Source organism: Microtus oregoni, unplaced genomic scaffold (assembly GCF_018167655.1).
Source record: "Microtus oregoni isolate MIOR12 unplaced genomic scaffold, Mior012 000036F_ref0000092, whole genome shotgun sequence".
Lineage (NCBI taxonomy): Eukaryota > Metazoa > Chordata > Mammalia > Rodentia > Cricetidae > Microtus > Microtus oregoni.
This window is the reverse complement of record NW_024543095.1, coordinates 19726937-19744521: the sequence shown is the minus strand read 5'-3', so window position 1 is coordinate 19744521 and position 17585 is coordinate 19726937. Positions and strand designations below refer to the sequence as shown.

The 17585-nt window shown below is 45.6% G+C and overlaps 1 protein-coding gene across 2 annotated transcripts in view; it reads left to right on the top strand.

The window, feature by feature from the left end:
• The first annotated feature begins 11989 nt into the window (after window positions 1–11989).
• The window catches only part of Mtmr12 (myotubularin related protein 12), a 64524-nt gene continuing 58928 nt past the window's right edge, over window positions 11990–17585 (top strand). The window contains exon 1 of one of the 2 annotated variants that reach the window (XM_041631076.1): window positions 11990–12218. In XM_041631076.1, coding sequence (XP_041487010.1) covers window positions 12138–12218 — 81 coding nt within the window. In that variant the 5' untranslated portion in view covers window positions 11990–12137. Of the gene's footprint in view, window positions 12219–12375; window positions 12441–17585 lie in introns of those variants that run through there. The other variant, XM_041631077.1, reaches the window with a different exon arrangement.

Genomic DNA, 17585 nt, shown 5'->3' with positions numbered 1-17585 from the left:
TCCCTCGCTTTTCCATGGCCCCTAGTATAACTTTGTTATCACAGGCATTTATTTCTATCTTGCCCTATACAGCATTCATGTGATTGGATGACATATAAAAGCATTAAATTGTGTTAATCTTCATCATATGAGTCATCAATAAGCCCCCTCCTTCCTGTAGATCATCTCTGGAATTTTTGTTGTAGTTTAGCCGCAGTGAGTATAAACCCCAACCAAACCCAAGTGGAAGTATATTGATAGGGAATGTAAAGAGGGGGTCGTGGGAGCCTGGCTCTGAAAGGGAAGAGAGAGCAGGTGACGGGGCAGAGCTTGCGTTTAAAGGGGCTTTAGCGCATGCGTACAGAGGCTTACTCAGGCAAGCAGTGAATGCATAAAGATTACATAGTGATATATGGTGGTAGGCCCCTGGGCTGACTAAGTATTTGCTTGAATACTGACAACACAAGCGTGACCGTAAGACGCTGAGGCTGGCTAGGTTTTCTCCTGAGTACAGACAAACGCATCCTGCCAGGTGACGGGAGTGGGGGGCAGGCGAGCATAAGGCCTGAATGCTAACATTCCTCCCTTTTTGTTTGTTATAAAAAGGGGAGGAGTTAGAAAGAGGTAGCAGGTGAGGCAGGATGAGGGCATTAAGTTCGCGAGATTGCTCTTGCTCACCTGGGGGCATCGGAATCTTGGGGGAACCTGAGAGAACTGGGGTGCTGGCCATGTTCTGGAGGAGCTGGTTGCCTCACCACCACTGGCCAGCCTCTGTGGAAACATCGGCACCATTTGGACCTGGTGCTGTTCGAGGTGGATCCAAGTTGACTCCCTGGAACTTACAAGGATTCTTTGAGTTTGTGGAAATATAAGTTTTAGACACACACACACACACACACACACACACACACACACACAATCACACACACCAACCAAAGGGAATTTAAAATCCTGAGCTTGTGGCTATGATAATATTGTGGTATAGTTTAATGGGGGCTCACCAATCCTGAGGGCTCACTGGAACAAAAAAGAGTGACAGGGACCCCAGTGAGCATCCTGAGCACCCAGTAAGCAGAACACCTTCCCTTCTGAGGGACAAACAAGCCCCTAGGTCTCCTCACACTCCCGTACCAGACAAGGCCTTGGGCAGAAGAGTGAAGAAAACACAGGAGATAAAAACGGACTCACATTTAAGTTGCCTTTGTCCAGATAGCACATTGTCTTAAATAGCTCCCGAAGTGGCCTTGCCTTTCACTGTGGTTCTGGGAGGATTGTTTTCTTTTTGTCAGGTTTGTTTGCCTTTTAAACAACATTTAGGGGTGTTGGGTTTTATTTTTTGAAACAAGGTTTCTTTGTGTGGCTCTGGCCAAAATATTTGTTTATGTATCCATGTGCCAAAAGACTTTAGGAATCTTTTCCTTCCTTCCTTCCTTCCTTCCTTCCTTCCTTCCTTCCTTCTTCCCTCCCTCCCTCCTTCCTTCCCTCCCTCCCTCCCTTCTTCCCTCCCTTCCTCCCTCTTTCCTTCATCTTTCTTTTCTTTTTTTAAAGATTTTATTTATTTATTTATTATGTATACAACATTCTGCCTGCCTGAAGAGGGCGCCAGATCTCATTACAGATGGTTGTGAGCCACCATGTGGTTGCTGGGAATTGAACTCAGGACCTTCGGAAGAGCAGCCAGTGCTCTTAACCACTGAGCCATTTCTCCAGCCCTTCATCTTTCTTTTTGATTTTTTTTTTCAGAGATTTGTCTGTGTAGCCCTGGCTGTCCTGAAACACTCTTTGTACACCAGGCTGGCCTCGAACTCATGGAGATCCTGCCTCTGCCTTCCAAGTGCTGGAATTACAGGTGTGAACCACCATTCCCAGCTGGGTGTCCTTTTCTGTCAATCTCTGCCTGTTCCTTTTCGGTGGAGAAGACCTCAGGTCGGGTTTTCTCAACTGAATTGAAAGCCTGCGGGGCTGGAGAGATGGCTCAGCGGTTAAGAGCATTGCCTGCTCTTCCAAAGGTCCTGAGTTCAATTCCCAGCAACCACATGGTGGCTCAAAACCATCTGTAATGAGATCTGGTGCCCTCTTCTGGCCTGCAGACATACACACAGACAGAATATTGTATACATAATAAATAAATAAATATTAAAAAAAAAAAAGAAAGCCTGCAAGTCCTAGTAATTCTCCTGTCTCCATCACCTGTCCCCTTATGTAGGTACCAGGACAGGTGTGCCAGTTCTCACAATCACACGGCAAGTGTTCTCGGCCTCTGAGCCTTTGGTTGTGAGACAAGGTCTTGTGTATGGGAATCACACTCAGGACTTTGTGCCCACTGAGCTAGCTACATCCAGCCTTTGTGGCACCGTTCTTAGAAAGCTGGGGTGGAGACTGTTCGGTTCTGTAACTCCTGGGGTGCCCTGAAGCTGACCTAGGCTGAGTCTGTACTCCCAAGTTTCATAAGATTGTGGCACAGCAGATGTGTTCAGAGACGTTATTGTGGTCAGAGCAAAGGTGGGAGTAGGAGCGGACAACCTGGTCCAGTCTACCAGATTTAGCAGATCACTTTTTAAACAGTCCTGTAGAGGGCGCAGTTTCCTCATCCCTAAGTGTCCACAGGTCGTTTGTTTTGAAGACATCCCAAGGAGTATTCAAAACGCTGAGGACAGACCGGGCGATGGTGGCGCACGCCTTTAATCCCAGCACTTGGGAGGCAGAGGCAGGCGGATCTCTGTGAGTTCGAGACCAGCCTGGTCTATAGAGCTAGCTATAGAGCTAGTTCCCGGACAGGCTCCAAAGCCACAAACAAAAACAAAACAACAACAACAACAACAACAAAAAAAAACCGCTGGGGACAGTGAGGAAGCAAGGGATCTTCGGCCAGCAGGGCAGCACGCAGGAATCTGAAGCAGGTGGATGGTCTACAAGTTTGAGGCTAACTGGTCTACATGGTACATTCCAGGCCATGCAGGGCTACCCTACAGTAAGACCCTGTTGAAGAAATGGAGGGGAGGGGAGAGGAAGGAAAAGGGAGAGGAGAAAGAAAACAGGAGCACCGTCAACCTTGAGGAGCTCTTAGCCCACCCTAGTGGACAAAAGGACTTAGTCTAAATATTGAGACGTCTGTAAGTGGATAGGACCAGGCACCGGCTGCACAGCTAGGAGGTGCTTCGGAATATAGGAATCTAGCTCTGCAGCAGCATCCCTAAGGAAGCCGAGTTGACACTGAGAACTGATTTATTGCATAAGCTATTTGGAGAGGAGACAGAAAGTGGCGAGTGCTTGTGATGTGTCTTTCTTTGCTGCTGTTTATTTGGCTGGTTGGTTGGTTCTGAGGAGAAACTGTCTCAGGTAGTCCAGACTGGCTGGAACTCCCTATGTTCAACTCCTGTTTCCACACCTTATCTCCTATGTTAAAGTATACAGAGTATGAGTGTCTACACCAAGGTGCTCACTTTTTATTTAAACCAAAATTATTTTAATTGTTTACTATAAAATTGCTAATATTATGGGACTGTCATCTTTTTATCTTTTATTGAAAACAGATTTTTTTTTTGGTTTTTCGAGACAGGGTTTCTCTGTGGTTTTGGAGCCTGTCCTGGAACTAGCTCTTGTAGACCAGGCTGGTCTCGAACTCACAGAGATCCGCCTGCCTCTGCCTCCGAGTGCTGGGATTAAAGGCATGCGCCACCACCGCCCGGCTCAGATTTTTTTTATACATGTAGTTTGGTTGTTTTTCTCTCCAGCCACTTCTTCCACATCCTCCCCACCTCCCACCCACCCAAATTCACACTCTTTTTTGCGCTCTCCCACTAGGAAACAAACAGGCTTCTAAAAAGAAGAAAAAGTGAAAGAAAGGAAAGAAAGGGAAAAAGAAGATAAAATAAAAGCAAACAAACTAGAATAGGACAAAACAGATAAATAAAAAAAAACCAGAAAGAAAAAGAGTCGAAAAAGCAAAACAAAACAAAGCAAAAAAAATTGCAGACAACACATATAGATACAGAGACACACATTTGTGCACATGAAAATGTCGCAAAAAACCCCACACAATTGAAAACCATAACAGATAAGCAAAAACCTATGGGGGAAAAACCCAGACAAAGCCATTATGGGACAAAAAAAAAAAACCCTCCAAAAATGCCACTGATTTTTTTTTGGGGGGGGGGCTGTCTAATTACTGGGCATGGAGCCTGCTGCAAATGTGGTTTGTACACCCAGTGAAACTATCTGTCACCCCTTGAAAAAGGTATGTTGGAATAGTGCAATAGCTTCTTAATTTACTTATTGTTAAGGCTAGATGATAATCTCCGTGGATCAGAAGTTAAAGTTAGAAAGAGGCATGCACAGAAAACTCTTTAAAATGCCTCTCTAATTACCCGGTTTCCCTTTCTGTGAACAACCAGTGCCATGACACCCTTTAGTCTATCCAGAAAAAGGTTCCATTCATATACAAAGAGATAGGTATAACTGCCATGAGAGTCCAAGTTCAAGGCCAGACTGAACTACACAGTAAGTTCATAATCAGCCTGGATTGCACAGTGAGACACTGTGTTAGAGAAAGGATTGCACAGGTGGGCAGAATTTGAAGCTGGATTGTCTGACTCCTTTAGCCACGGGACTGCACAGCTGCTACCTGGAATGTTTCTGCATTTTTTTATTATGGCTCTATAGTATCCAATTAAATGGTTACCCTGTAATATACTTGCCTCACTCCTATTAGTGAACATTTATGGCACTTTTCTTTCTTTCTTAGTTTCTTTCTTTTTTGGTTTTTAGAGACAGGATTTCTCTGTGTAACCCTGAAACCCTGGTTGGCCTCGAGCTCAGATATCTGCCTTGTCTCTGGGATTCAAGGCATGTGCCATCCACCCCCCATTTATGATATTTCTAACCCAATGTAACACACATGTGCACACACACACACACAAATGCAGTTAGACAAATGTTAATAGGGACTGTAGAATTGCCATCCCCCTGCCTCTTCCATTTATCCTTACATCCATGGCCAGTGAGAACCCCTGCTGGGATCCTTGCGGTGGACGTACTTAGCAGTATAGCAGTCAGTGGCTAGTGTTGGTCTTATGAAGGCGATCAAGAACATACTGTTCTTAAGAACCTTCTGGACTAAACAGGCTGACGTGGGACACAGTGGACCACTGGGCAACCTTTATTTAATGAATAAAGTGAACAAGCCATTGGCTTGAAGAAGCCAGTATACAATAAGGAGACTCATAAGGTCTCTAATCATGTGCTGGCTTAGGTTGTATATTTTGTGAGTGTAAAACTAAGTAAATAAGCTGAGTGTGATGGTCCTGCATTGGAGTCTAGGCTACTGCAGAAGTTGGTGGCTGAGGATTGCTTGAACCAAGGAGAACAGGACAGAAAACATTTTTAAAAAATTAAAAATTTCCATTAGTTGTCATGTATTGATGCCTGTCATGAATAAGAAGGTAGATACACGTAGTTAGCATAACAAGTAATGTTTTATTATGCTGAGGGACATCACACTGGGTCTCCCCCTCTAAATTCCTAGATCCTAAGTCAATCTCCCCCCCCCCTCAGGCTGCTCACCTGGGAGACACATCTTAGCTGAAGGTCAGGACCAGTTTCTACTAGAAGTCTCTTATTCTAGGGTGAGAATTCCGGGGGAGATTCCCCAGCCACAGGGCCGATCAAGGTGGTGTCTCTCCAGATGTACAGAGCATAGCGTTGCTCTTGGTATCTGCTTATATACTGTCCAGTGGGTGCCATGGGTTCTAGGACTCTGTCTGGCTATCTTGAGTAAGCGACTGAGTTCCGGTAATCAGTTGCAGCCTTGGGTGTGGTGGTGCTCCTGGCTAGGCTATTTTTATTTGACTAAAAGGCATTTTTTTTTTCACTGTGTTCATTACACTACCTCAAGATGAAGAAGAAGCCAAATGCTGCTGCTGCTGTGGTTGCTTCTTCTTCTTCTTCTTCTTTTCTTTTTTTGGTTTTTCGTGACAGTTGTTTGGGTTTTTTTTGTTGTTGTTGTTGTTGTTTTTTGGTTTTTTGTTTTGTTTTGTTTTACGAGACAAGGTTTCTCTGTGGCTTTGGAACTTGTCCTGGAACTAGCTCTTGTAGAGCAGGCTAGTCTTGAACTCACAGAGATATGCCTGCCTTCTGAGTGCTGGGATTAAAGGCGTGTGCCACCACCGCCCGGCCACGACAGGGTTTTACTTTGTAATCCCAACTCTCCTGGAACTCATTCTGTAGACCAGGCTGACCACAAGTTCACCTGCCTCTACCTCCTAAGGGCAGGAACTGAAGGCATTCACCACCACTGCCCAACTGTCAAATGCTTCTTAGGCTATGTCTATTCCCCAACATATCCAGAGGGGAGTAGAAAGACTTGGTTGTAGCAAGAGGCTAAGGAATCTCAATCTCTCTCTTTCTCCTTCGTGTGTGTGTGTGTGTGTGTGTCTGTCTGTCTGTCTGTCTGTCTGTCTGTCTAACTATGTAGCAGCTTACTTCAAATTTATGATCTTCCTGCCTCAACGTCCAAGATAAAGAAAGAAGTCTGAAGACTCCAGACTACTTGTAAAGTTGAAATGTGTACAGTGGCCACTAAACAATACAGGCATATGGCTAGGAAGTTAGTTCAGCTGGAGAAATTATTGTTAAGAACATGTTTAAAAGAACAAAAACAAACAACAAACAAAGCTCTGGTGATCCCAGAGCTGAAGAGTGGAGACAGGTGGAACCCTAGAACTCACTGGCCAGCTAGCCTAGCCTGCTTGGCTAGCTCCAGGCCCATGATAGATGCTGTCTTTAAAAAAAAAAGGTGGGTGGTGCCCAACAAGGGATACCCAAGAATGACTCCTGGCTTCTACACACATGCATGTAGAGAAACCACACACATACACACACACATAAACACATACACACATACATACAGGTACACATAAACACATACACAAATACACACAATGTACTTTAGTTCTTGAAAAATTTATCTATGTTGCTTACTGAGGTCTGTCGTTCACACAAAGTGACTTCACCTACTCAAGTGCAAGTATTATTGAATTCCTACTGTGTGTGAAACATGCTATGTCAAGATGAGTGAGACACACAAGCAGACAGCATGAAGTCACCCCAAAGAGGAGGGAATATCAGCAGCTAAGCTTCACAGAGCTGTGTGCCATAGTCAAGTGTTGTCCCATCTGGGAGGAGGATTTGTCAAGTGTCCATTGCTAGGCAAGCTAAGATTTGTTCCTGTTCATAATAATTCACTGAGAAATTAGGGCAACATGAGGAGAAGGGGTTAACTCTTTAACTCTTTAAAAAATATTTATTTAAAAGATTTATTTATTTATTTAATGTATATGAGTGTTCTATCTGCCTGCATGCCTTTATGCCAGGAGAAGCATCAGATCCTACTAGAGATGGTTGTGAACCACCGTGTGGTTGCTAGGAATTAAACTCAGGACCTCTGGAAGAGTAGCCAGTGTTCTTAACTGCTGTGCCATTTCTCCAGCCCAACCCTTTAATTCTTATATGTAAATAAAAACATTTCAAAATCGCCAAGCTACCATCTGCGTGTTCTTCTAAAAAATACTTATTTTTATTTTATATGAATGTTTTGCCTCCATGTGTATTCATGTACACCACATGTGTGCACGTGCCCTCTATGGGCAAAAAATGCAATTGGATCCCCTAGAACTGGAGTTATAGATGGTTGTGAGACAACATATAAGTTCTGGGTCCTCTGAAAGAGTGCTCTTAACTGCTGAGCTATCTTCCAGGCCCAGCTGTTTACCAACAGATAGAGATTAGAATATCCTTGGTAGGACAGGTTTTTCAGTCAGTGGGAATGTCTCTTCTCACGAGATTTGATTCACACCCTAAAGATCAAACCTATGCTGGTAGCTGGATAACCATAAGAGCAAGATAGAAACTGGTCTTAGTTTGTTTTCTCTTCATTCCCTTTCTTACTGTCCCTTAAAGAAAGTATGTGTGCTAGGTAAGGCTAGATGGACAGAACCAATAGGACTATAAAGGGGATCTATTATATTGCAAACAGAATTTACTAGAAAAGCTTACAGCCTATATGGGCCCTGTAGTTCAGCAATGGCTGTCTGCATGCTGGAGACACAAAGAACCTAGTGGCTGCTCAGTCCAGGGAGCTGGATGCCTTAGCAGTCCCAATGTGGCGCTGAAGGCCTGGAAGATTTTTGGGGAGCCACAGGTCCAGGTTGGAGCCTGATATCCGTGCAGGATAACAACAGTTGCAGCAATGAGGGTTGGCACACTCTCCAGTGGGATTTAAGACAGGCAAGGGAGCTTCACTGATATTCTCTGTGCGTTTGTGTCAGGCTCAGCTGCTGGGAGGTCAACCTACTCCTGAGGAATGTGTCCTGTGCCCCCCCCCCCCCAAGCTTTCCTGGAAATGTCCTCAGAGACCTGCCCATAGGTGTGTCTGTTCATTCCAGATTCCACTGAACTGACAACCAAGATAATTCAGCCCGACTGGAGAGAAGGCTCAGGAATTAGGAGAATTTGCTCTTGACCTGAATTTGGATCTTAGTACTAACATTGGGTATCTTATAACTGTCTATAACTCCAGCCCTGGGGAATATGAGACACCCTCCCCATGAGCACCCACACATGAGTACACACACACACACACACACACACACACACACAAATATATATACTTAAAAAAACCAATGTTTATCAGTGAGTGAAAACTGACTCTAGGAGCAAGTATGAGTCTATGCCTGCTGCTGTAACAGAATACCTTACAGTTGGTAATTTATAGATAACAGGAAATTGCTTCCCACTGTTCTGGAGACTAGGAAAGTGCAGAACAAGGCTTCAGTAATTTTCAAGTTGGGAAGGGTGACCCTGTCCTTGTTGGGCCCTCTCACAGGGAAGGCTAGCCAGAGCCCTCTGATCTCTCTTACAAGGACATTCCCTCAGGACTAAATCACCCCCTCCAAGCCCCATTTCTTTTTTTTTTCTCATCTGTATTTACCTTTTAAAGCAGAATGGGATCGGGTGCTATATTTCCACTCACAGACCTTACTGAGTTACAAGACCTAGGGAAGCTTAGGATTTTATTCTCGGTACTTTAGAAAACAAATCACATGGGGGAATTCCTCCGTTGTTTTAGCTTGTGTGCTTACTTCTAAGACTAGCACCTGCAGAATTTAACTATAGGGATGAAAAATTTTAAGATGAAACTGAAGCCATCTTTTTTTCCTTTTAAGCATGAAGCTATATCTCAGAAAATTCCAAGTGCCAAATTATTTGGTCTAATAAGGAATCCAGTGCGACAGCTAAACACTTCAGACCAAGAAGTTAATAGGTTACATTACACCTTACAATAAATATTCTTCCAACCTACTGAATCAAAACTATAGTATCACAGAATCACATAGGAAGAAAGAAATGTTCTCTTCTTCTTAGTTTTCATGCCATACGGATGTTTTAAATGTTAACAAAAATATACAAAAATCCCGGGAAATATATTATCAGAAGGAATGGAAGTAAGCATCAAACATAGACTTTTGGTGAAACTTAGTCTACTCCTTCCATGCGTGATGTGTCGTCATCTCCTCCCTGGGGTGGCATTTCTTCCCAGCAGCACTGGTATCATCCACAGTAGGATCATCCTCATCAATACCTAGACCAAGCTTGATCATCCTGTAGATCCCATTAGCATGTGTCTGGGGATCCTCTAGGCTGAAGCCAGAAGACAGGAGTGCAGTTTCTTTCTTTTTATTTTATTTTATGTGCATTGGGGGTTTTCCTGCATGTATTTCTGTGAGTGTCAGATCTTGGAATTACAGACAGTTGTGAGCTGCCATGTGGGTGCTGGGAATTGAACCCGGGTTCTCTAGAAGAGCAGCGGGTGCTCTTAACCACTGAGTCACCTCTCCAGCCCCAGGAGTGCAGTTTCAAAGAAGCAGCTGGAGATCAACCCTGAGCACTCCATTATTGAAACCCTCCGGCAAAAGGCAGAGGCCGACAAGAACGACAAATTTGTGAAGGATCTGGTCATCTTGCTGTGTGAGGCTGTGCTCCAAGCTCCATTTCTTTTTGTTATTATTTTTTTATTCTTTTCTTCTTTTCTTTCTTTCTTTTTCTTCTTTTTCCTTCCCCCTCCCCTCTTTTTCCAAGCCCCATTTCTTTTTTTTTAAAGATTTATTTATTTATTATGTATACAACATTCTGCCTCCATGTATGCCCACACGCCAGAGGAGGGCGCCAGATCTCATTACAGATGGTTGTGAGCCACCATGTGGTTGCTGGGAATTGAACTCAGGACCTCTGGAAGAGAGCAGCCAGTGCTCTTAATCACTGAGCCATCTCTCCAGCCCCCAAGCTCCATTTCTTAACAATATAACATGAGGTTATGTTCTAACATATGAAGTGGGGAGGGGAGAGGAAGGGGCACATTCAGAAAATGCTAAACCAGCTGGCTTTTAGGTATTTAAAAACTTCGATTTGCTGGCTTTAATTCCTGTGAAGTGTGTAGATCAGAGACAGTGTCAAGTTTCCAGAATCATATTATATTACAACTGGGCTCGCCATCAGCGGATATTAAAGATCAGGGTATTAAAGTAATGTTTTAATGAACAATGACCTGAAGGGAGGGACATTTGCTAGGCAAATTTCTATCAAAAGCCAGTATTTCTGTTCATGAATTGGGCCAGATGTTGAAAACAAAAGCAACAGAATCTGTCTGGCAAATTCTCACAACTGAACCGAGGGGGTCCCTTGGGAACCAACCTGGAAAAATCAGTTAATCTTTTGCTAGTTTTTGAGATGATTTTATTATAGCCCAGGTTGACCTGACTAAGTAGTCCGAGTCCAAATTCATTTTTTTTTTTTTTTTTTTGGTTTTTCGAGACAGGGTTTCTCTGTGGTTTTGGAGCCTGTCCTGGAACTAGCTCTTGTAGACCAGGCTGGTCTCGAACTCACAGAGATCCGCCTGCCTCTGCCTCCCGAGTGCTGGGATTAAAGGCGTGCGCCACCACCGCCCGGCCCGAGTCCAAATTCACAATCTTCTTGTCTGGCTTCCCAGGAGTTGCGTTGACAGGTGTGTTGGCCACTCCCACTTAGTCACCTATATTTTATTTCGGAGAGCTCTGGGAAGAAGAGCTGGGATTAAAAAAAAAAAAAAGAAAAGAAAAGAAAGGAAAAAAATAACCTCAAGCCTATTGTTTAGAACAATGCACAGCAAGGTGCCGGACACTTGAAAATTTAACTGCTAATGTTTATTGGCTCGTCCCAGTAGAGGAAAGTCTAACGAACTGCAGACAGTTTTCTTCTGTCTTACGCAGTAGCAAGTGCCCAAAAGGTGGAATTTAAACGGTGTGTGTGTGTGTTTTATTTACACTCTTGGCGTAAAATGAGAAATTTGTCGATAAGTTGAGAGACTAGGTAACTCCTAACGGCTTTTGATGGCTTACCAGTTAGAAACAAAGCAAGGAACAAAAGTTTGAATTTGACAAAACATTTTATGGTCTCTTCAGTCTACCATTTAGTTCCTGTCTGTTCTGTCTCTCTTTTGTCTAAAGTCTGAACGTCGTCCAGTGGGTTCGAAACCACTACGGAGGGATTCTGTTCATCAAGCTTTCGGATGCCGAATTTCAAAGGTGCTGGCAAATAATTAAAGCCAAGGCTTTGAACGACTGTACGCAACAACTTAGTGACCGCAGGATCATTGGACAAAGGCGACATTCCCTCTATCCAATCGTGGGGCAGTCCGGAGAGAACGCTCTCAGGATTGGCTAGAGCAAATATCTCTTCAGGTAGCGCCCCGCACCAATCAGAGGACGCCCGGGGGGGCGGGCTCTGCCTGAGACAGACCAACCGAGCAAGAAGCCAGAAAAGGCGCTTAGACGCTCGGGCCAACAAGAGAGTGGGCGTGGCCCTCTCCAGGGCTGTGGGCGGGACCTCCCAGCGTGCGAAGCGAGAGCGGCAGTGGGTGTGTCCCACAGCCGGTGGGCGGGGCGCGCGACCTGGGAGGGGCGAACCGTGTCAGCGGCGGAGCCGGATGCGGGCGGTACCGCGGCCGCCGCGGCCCTAGGGATGGGCGGAGCCCCGGCCGCTGGTGCTGGTTGCCGCGGCCGCTGCCGGAGCCCGAGCCTGAGCCGCCGCCTCTGCTGCCGCGCGTCGCTGCTTCGCCAGGCGGGGGAATGCTGGGGAAAGGGGGAGTCGGCGGTGGCGGCGGCACCAAGGCGCCCAAGCCTTCTTTCGTATCGTACGTGCGTCCTGAGGTGAGAGAGCGCCGGGCGAGCGCGGCGGCGGGTGGAGCGGCCGGGGCAGGGGCGCTTCCTGCCGGGTGCCGGGTGGGGCGAAGCGGCTGGACGCCTTGGGGCCTCCGGGCGAGCCTCGGCCCGGACCCCTGAGGCTGGCTGTGCAGGTGCTGGGGCAGGGCCCTGTCGCTCGTCACCCGCGCCTATGGGCGGGAGCCGGAGTCCGGAGCTGGGGCGCCCCAGGTATCCGGAGGGGAAGGGAGCAGAAGGGCTGCGTGGTCGGGACTCCTGCGGGGTTCCTCCAGCAGCCCGCAGCCTGGTGGGTATGCCATACCCTGGACTTTCTCCGGGAATTTTGAGAGCTCGTCTGTCGCAAATCCTGCTGCCTTTAGTGCCATTTGATGCCACTGGTGGGACGTGGTGCACTGCTTCCCCGTCAGCGCTGCTGTAGGGAATGTGGGTCGGCCCTGGCCTCTTTCCGTCTCTCCCTAGAGAATCCTCCTCCCGCTCCCTTTTCATCTCACTCCTTCCAATCTGTGCAGTTTTTAGTCAAGAAGCACAGTCACTGGGGAAATGGATTTCTGAGTTCCTACTATGTGCCGGGCACGATCCTGAACGCTTGTGATAAGTATCAGTGAACAGAACAAAGATCGCGTTCCCCAGGAGCTTACGTAAAAAGAGAAACAGTAAACGATATACATAAGTTAATTGTACGGTTTTTAGAAGATAATGGAGGAAAGGCATCCTTTCATTCTTGCAAGGTGGTATTTCAGTCAAGACTGGGAAGATGTTAGGAACCTGGGAAGAGTGGTCTAGGTAAGGGGTCCTGGACAGGGCAGGCTGCCTGTTGACAGTGTTCCTGGATGAGAAGACACAGGGAGGGAGAGCTACAACCTAGCCATGTTGAAGACCTCTGGGGCTTCTTTATCTTTTAATAGACGCCTTCTCATTTTGGATTTGTGAAGGTTGTATTCTGCTTCTGCGATTTTACTTGTTTGTTTGTTTGTTTGTTGGAGACAGGGTCTCTCTATTATGTAGCCTGGTTGTCCTGGAACTCGTTCTGTAGACCAGGCTGGCCTCCAACTCACAGAGATCCACCTGCCTCTGTTTCCGGAGTGCTAGGACTAAAGACGGTACTACGTATTGGGCCCAACTTCTGCAATTTGATCAGTAGTATGTAGGTAGGTGCTTTGCCAAATTCACTGCCTCCCAATGTCTTCTCACTTTTTACCTCTGTTAAGTGAGGAAACAGGTGGGCCAGGGATGTAAAATCAGAGACCTAGGGCCTTGTGACCTTTGCATATGTGTCTTAAAATCCAGACATCTAGTGGAGAGTAGTAAAATGGGTCCTATTTTTAGTCTTAATTTTCAAATAAAAACCACTTCCTCTGTCGGAACTTGATAGAGAGGCAGGGTCAGTCTCTCCCTGTATCCTTATCCAAGAGGTAAGGTGGTCAGTTTCTCATTATCTTTCTGTGATAGCACCCTAGTTGAAAGGTAACTTTGTAAGCTTTCCTAGTTTGCGGGAGTCAACTACAAGTGGGATGTTTTCTGAAGTGTGGTCAGAGTTCAAGCAGGCTCAGCTCCTTCATCTGAATGTGCACTCTTTGCCCACAGGCACCCCCGCTCGATATTTCCTCTGAGCGGTGGTCGGAAAGGCAGCAAGTGGTTCAGCTCTCTGTGGTCACAGTTTTTGAGTCCTTTTAGAAGGCACTTTTGTGTTTCTGCATCGAAAACTGCCGTGAGGATGCTGGGCATCTTGGTTGGAGTTTGTACTGGATGAAGTTCTCAGCTGTGCGTGGTTTATTAAAGGATAATGGTGGGAGGAGGTGAGAAGGCAGTTTATTTTGAAGTAGATAGTTTTGCTAGCCACCATGCTGCTAGAAATGGATGAGCAGCCCTGAGAGTGTTGCTGATGTGGCTCAGAGTCTGATGCCCTCTTGGTTCACCCAGTGGTAGCCTCAGGACACTTCTGTGAAGACTGGCATCCACTCTTTCTACCCTCCTTCTGCTCTCCTGTCTGTCTGTCTTGTGTGTTCTGAGGACTATAGGTGAATTTTATTTATTTTGCTCTTCAGCTACACCACCCCGAACCACACCACCTTGAAGAGGCCCCACCCCATCTGGTATTACTTTTTCCCTTTGTGCAGTGCTGGAGAGAAACTCTAGTGTCTCCATCGTGACAAATGCTCTACCACTGAGCCACATCCCCAGCCCTTCACTCCGACTTTGTACTAGCCTTTCCTTGTTGGTAATTTTGTCAGCTAAGATGCTTTCTTCTTGGTGGTTGACTGAGTTGCCAGAACCTTTACACCTTGTAGTGTAATGATGCCTGCTCCTGGTGATAAGCCTGTGGATCACTTCTTAGAACTTGCAAAGGCAGCTTCAGAGAGCCAAAATGGAATCTATCAAGGGTCAGTACTTCCTGTTCAAAAGCATTCACTAAGTAGTTGAAGATGAAGTTGTTGAATATGATCTCTCTCTCTCTTTTTTTCCCCCTGTGATCCAAAGGAACTGCATTTGATAGCCTATAGCATAGGGTAGTATCTGACTCCAGCATTTGATAGCCTATAGCGTAGGGTAGTAGCTGACTCCAGCATTTGATAGCCTATAGCGTAGGGTAGTAGCTGACTCCAGCATTTGATAGCCTGAAATGTGGGGTAGTAGCTGACTCCAGCTTTTGGACCTCTGCCTAAGTAACCCGAGTTGTTTTGTCATCGATTCTCCCGAGCCTGGTAGGTGAATTCCTGAACTGTGGCTTAGGACCTTTAGTCATGGCATGATCTGTTCAGAGGGTAACTAGTAAGTGGGAAGCTGGTGGAGGTGTCCAGGAGGCAGGAATCTGGGGCCACCTTGCTGCTAGATAGATAGCTGGCGCCTAGAAACATCACTGCACCCCTATCCTAGCCTGGCCTTGGACACAGGTTGGACTGTTCCTGGCAGTGTGTAGCAGACATGTTGAGCTGTGTTCCAGGGACACATCTGGTGATACTTTGAGTACAAAACCACGTTCAGTGTGAAAATGGAACACCTGTTTGAATTATGATGTCAGGAGCCAAAAGTGTTCACTGTAGAAAAGGCAGATGAAGTCATAGCAAAGGTTAAGTGACAGTTAGACACTTGCGCTGCTTATTAGGTCTTGCAGAGGACCTGAGTTTGGTTCTCGGCACCAACAACAGCACGTTGCAACCCCTATAACTCCAGAGTCCTTCTTCTGGCCTCCTCAGACACACACTTGTGGCAAACATTCACATACACACGCACAAACACAAAAATAAAAATCTTACAAAAAAAGGGGGTGCTGGATTTGGTGCTAACCGCCCATGTAGTGAACTTGTGCTGGGGAGATGGTGCAGTGGGTAAGGGAACCAGCTGCCACATGCATCCGAGAACCCGAAGAACCTGAGTTCAATCTACGGGCCTCAAATGGTAGGAGAGAAGTGACTTTCACACCGTGGCATGTGAGCGCCCCACACGTACACACACTCTCTGAATAGGAAATTACAAACTTGCTAACTTAGAATGCATCCTATTAGATAAATGTGTACAATGTATGGGTGTGGGTGGAGCTTACCAGTGGGATTAATACTACCAGTTATATTCTCTCAGCTGCCATTTTCACCAAAAATGGATTCTGTAAACATCGCTCCATATCAGTTGTTAAGCTACAGTTAGGCCTTTGTTCGTCAGTGGAGAATAGTAATAGGAGAGGCCGGTAGTGCAAGTAGCTGAAGTAATTGATGTTCAGATGGGATGATTCTGTACTTAGAAAACTGAGACTGAATGACAGTTCTGATTCTTCAAATTTACCACTTCTTTCCTAAGCTACCTTAACATTTTTAAAAGGATTTATTTATTTTATTTTATGTGTGTGAGTGTTTTCCCTGAATATGTACCACATGTTTCCCCTGGTGTCCCAATATGACAAAAGAGGTCATCTGAGCACCTGGAACTGGAGTTACAGATAGTTAGTTATAAGTCACGGTTGGGTGTTGGGAATCGAATCCGGGACTTCTCCAAGAGCAACAAGTATTCTTAACTGCTGAGTCATTTCTCCAGCCCTTTTGGCCATTTTTAATGATTAGATATGGCCAGTGACTGGGCCCAGAATCTTGTAGGAGAGGACGACCGGCAGTACTAGGAGGTAGGTGCGTTTTGACAGAAGTGCCTTCTGTCAGGATTCAGTGCTAAATAGAAAGCTTCACTGGTGCTTGTGTGTTCTTTAACATCAACCTGGAGAATGTTAGCTCTCAAGGTGCAGCCACATACACCCGTTTTTTACATGGCATTCTAAATATGGTTAAAATGTACTTACTTGCTCGTGGAGTGTCCTCATTGTTTGATTTGGATACACTAGTCATAGTACCAGTAACTTGTGGATGTTTTTAGATTGAGGAGAAAATATAACCTGTCCCCCATATTACAGATGTGCAAACTGAGGCTCCATAAAGATAAATACCCTTGCACATGGGCACAGCAGGGTGGCTGAACAAAGAACTGTCTCCTAAAGAGCCAGCAGCCACAGCCTAGTCAAGCCCCAGCATGTAGGAACTCAGGAAAGGTTTTGTATGGTCTTGAGTGGTGTGAGAGAGCAGGCCAAGAAACAGCACTCCTCCTAGAGTTCCCTTAGTGATGGAGTGTGACCTGGAAGGTGGGTGAGCCAAGTAAAGCCTTTCTTCCTCTAGTTGCTTTTGGTCAAAGTGTTTTATCACAGCAACAGAAACACTAAGACAGGGAGAAAAGGCAAGATGAGAGATGGAGATGGAAAAGGAATTTTTTTTAACTGTAAGAACTATACATTTTCTCTTTATCTCCCAAGGAAACAAATGCATTATTTCCTAGTCCTTGTGTAGGACCATTTCTTTGGTGAGGACTGAACCTGTAATCCTGTATTTGTGGCAATTTGATCCTACCGTACAGTATTAAACGGGAATGGTCTGATTCTGTGTTTCCTTCTCCATTGATTTGTGGAGTCAGGAGATTTTCGTTAGCATAACATGCTTGTTTCCATGGCTGTGGCACACTGAAGTGCTTTCTCACTTGTACCTTTCCATGATAGTTCCCCTTGGTTGTTGTTAGGTGCTGCTCTGAGACTTACTGAAGGTACAGGGACTCTTGGCTGTTTTCCAGCTCAGCAGATGCTTATATCAGCCTCTACCCCGTGTACCCAGCATTCCAGGCATCCAGTCAAGCTATCGTGGTCTACAGAATAGACACCAAAAAATTTAAAACATTTTGTTTTGTGTATATTTTGATACCGTGTCTACCTATGTAGCCCCAGCTAGCGTTGAACTCCATGTAGACCAAGTTAGTCTGGAAATCAAGCTTGCTTCCTTAGCCTCCTGAGTGCTAGGATTACATATGTACACCATCATGGCCAACTTGATG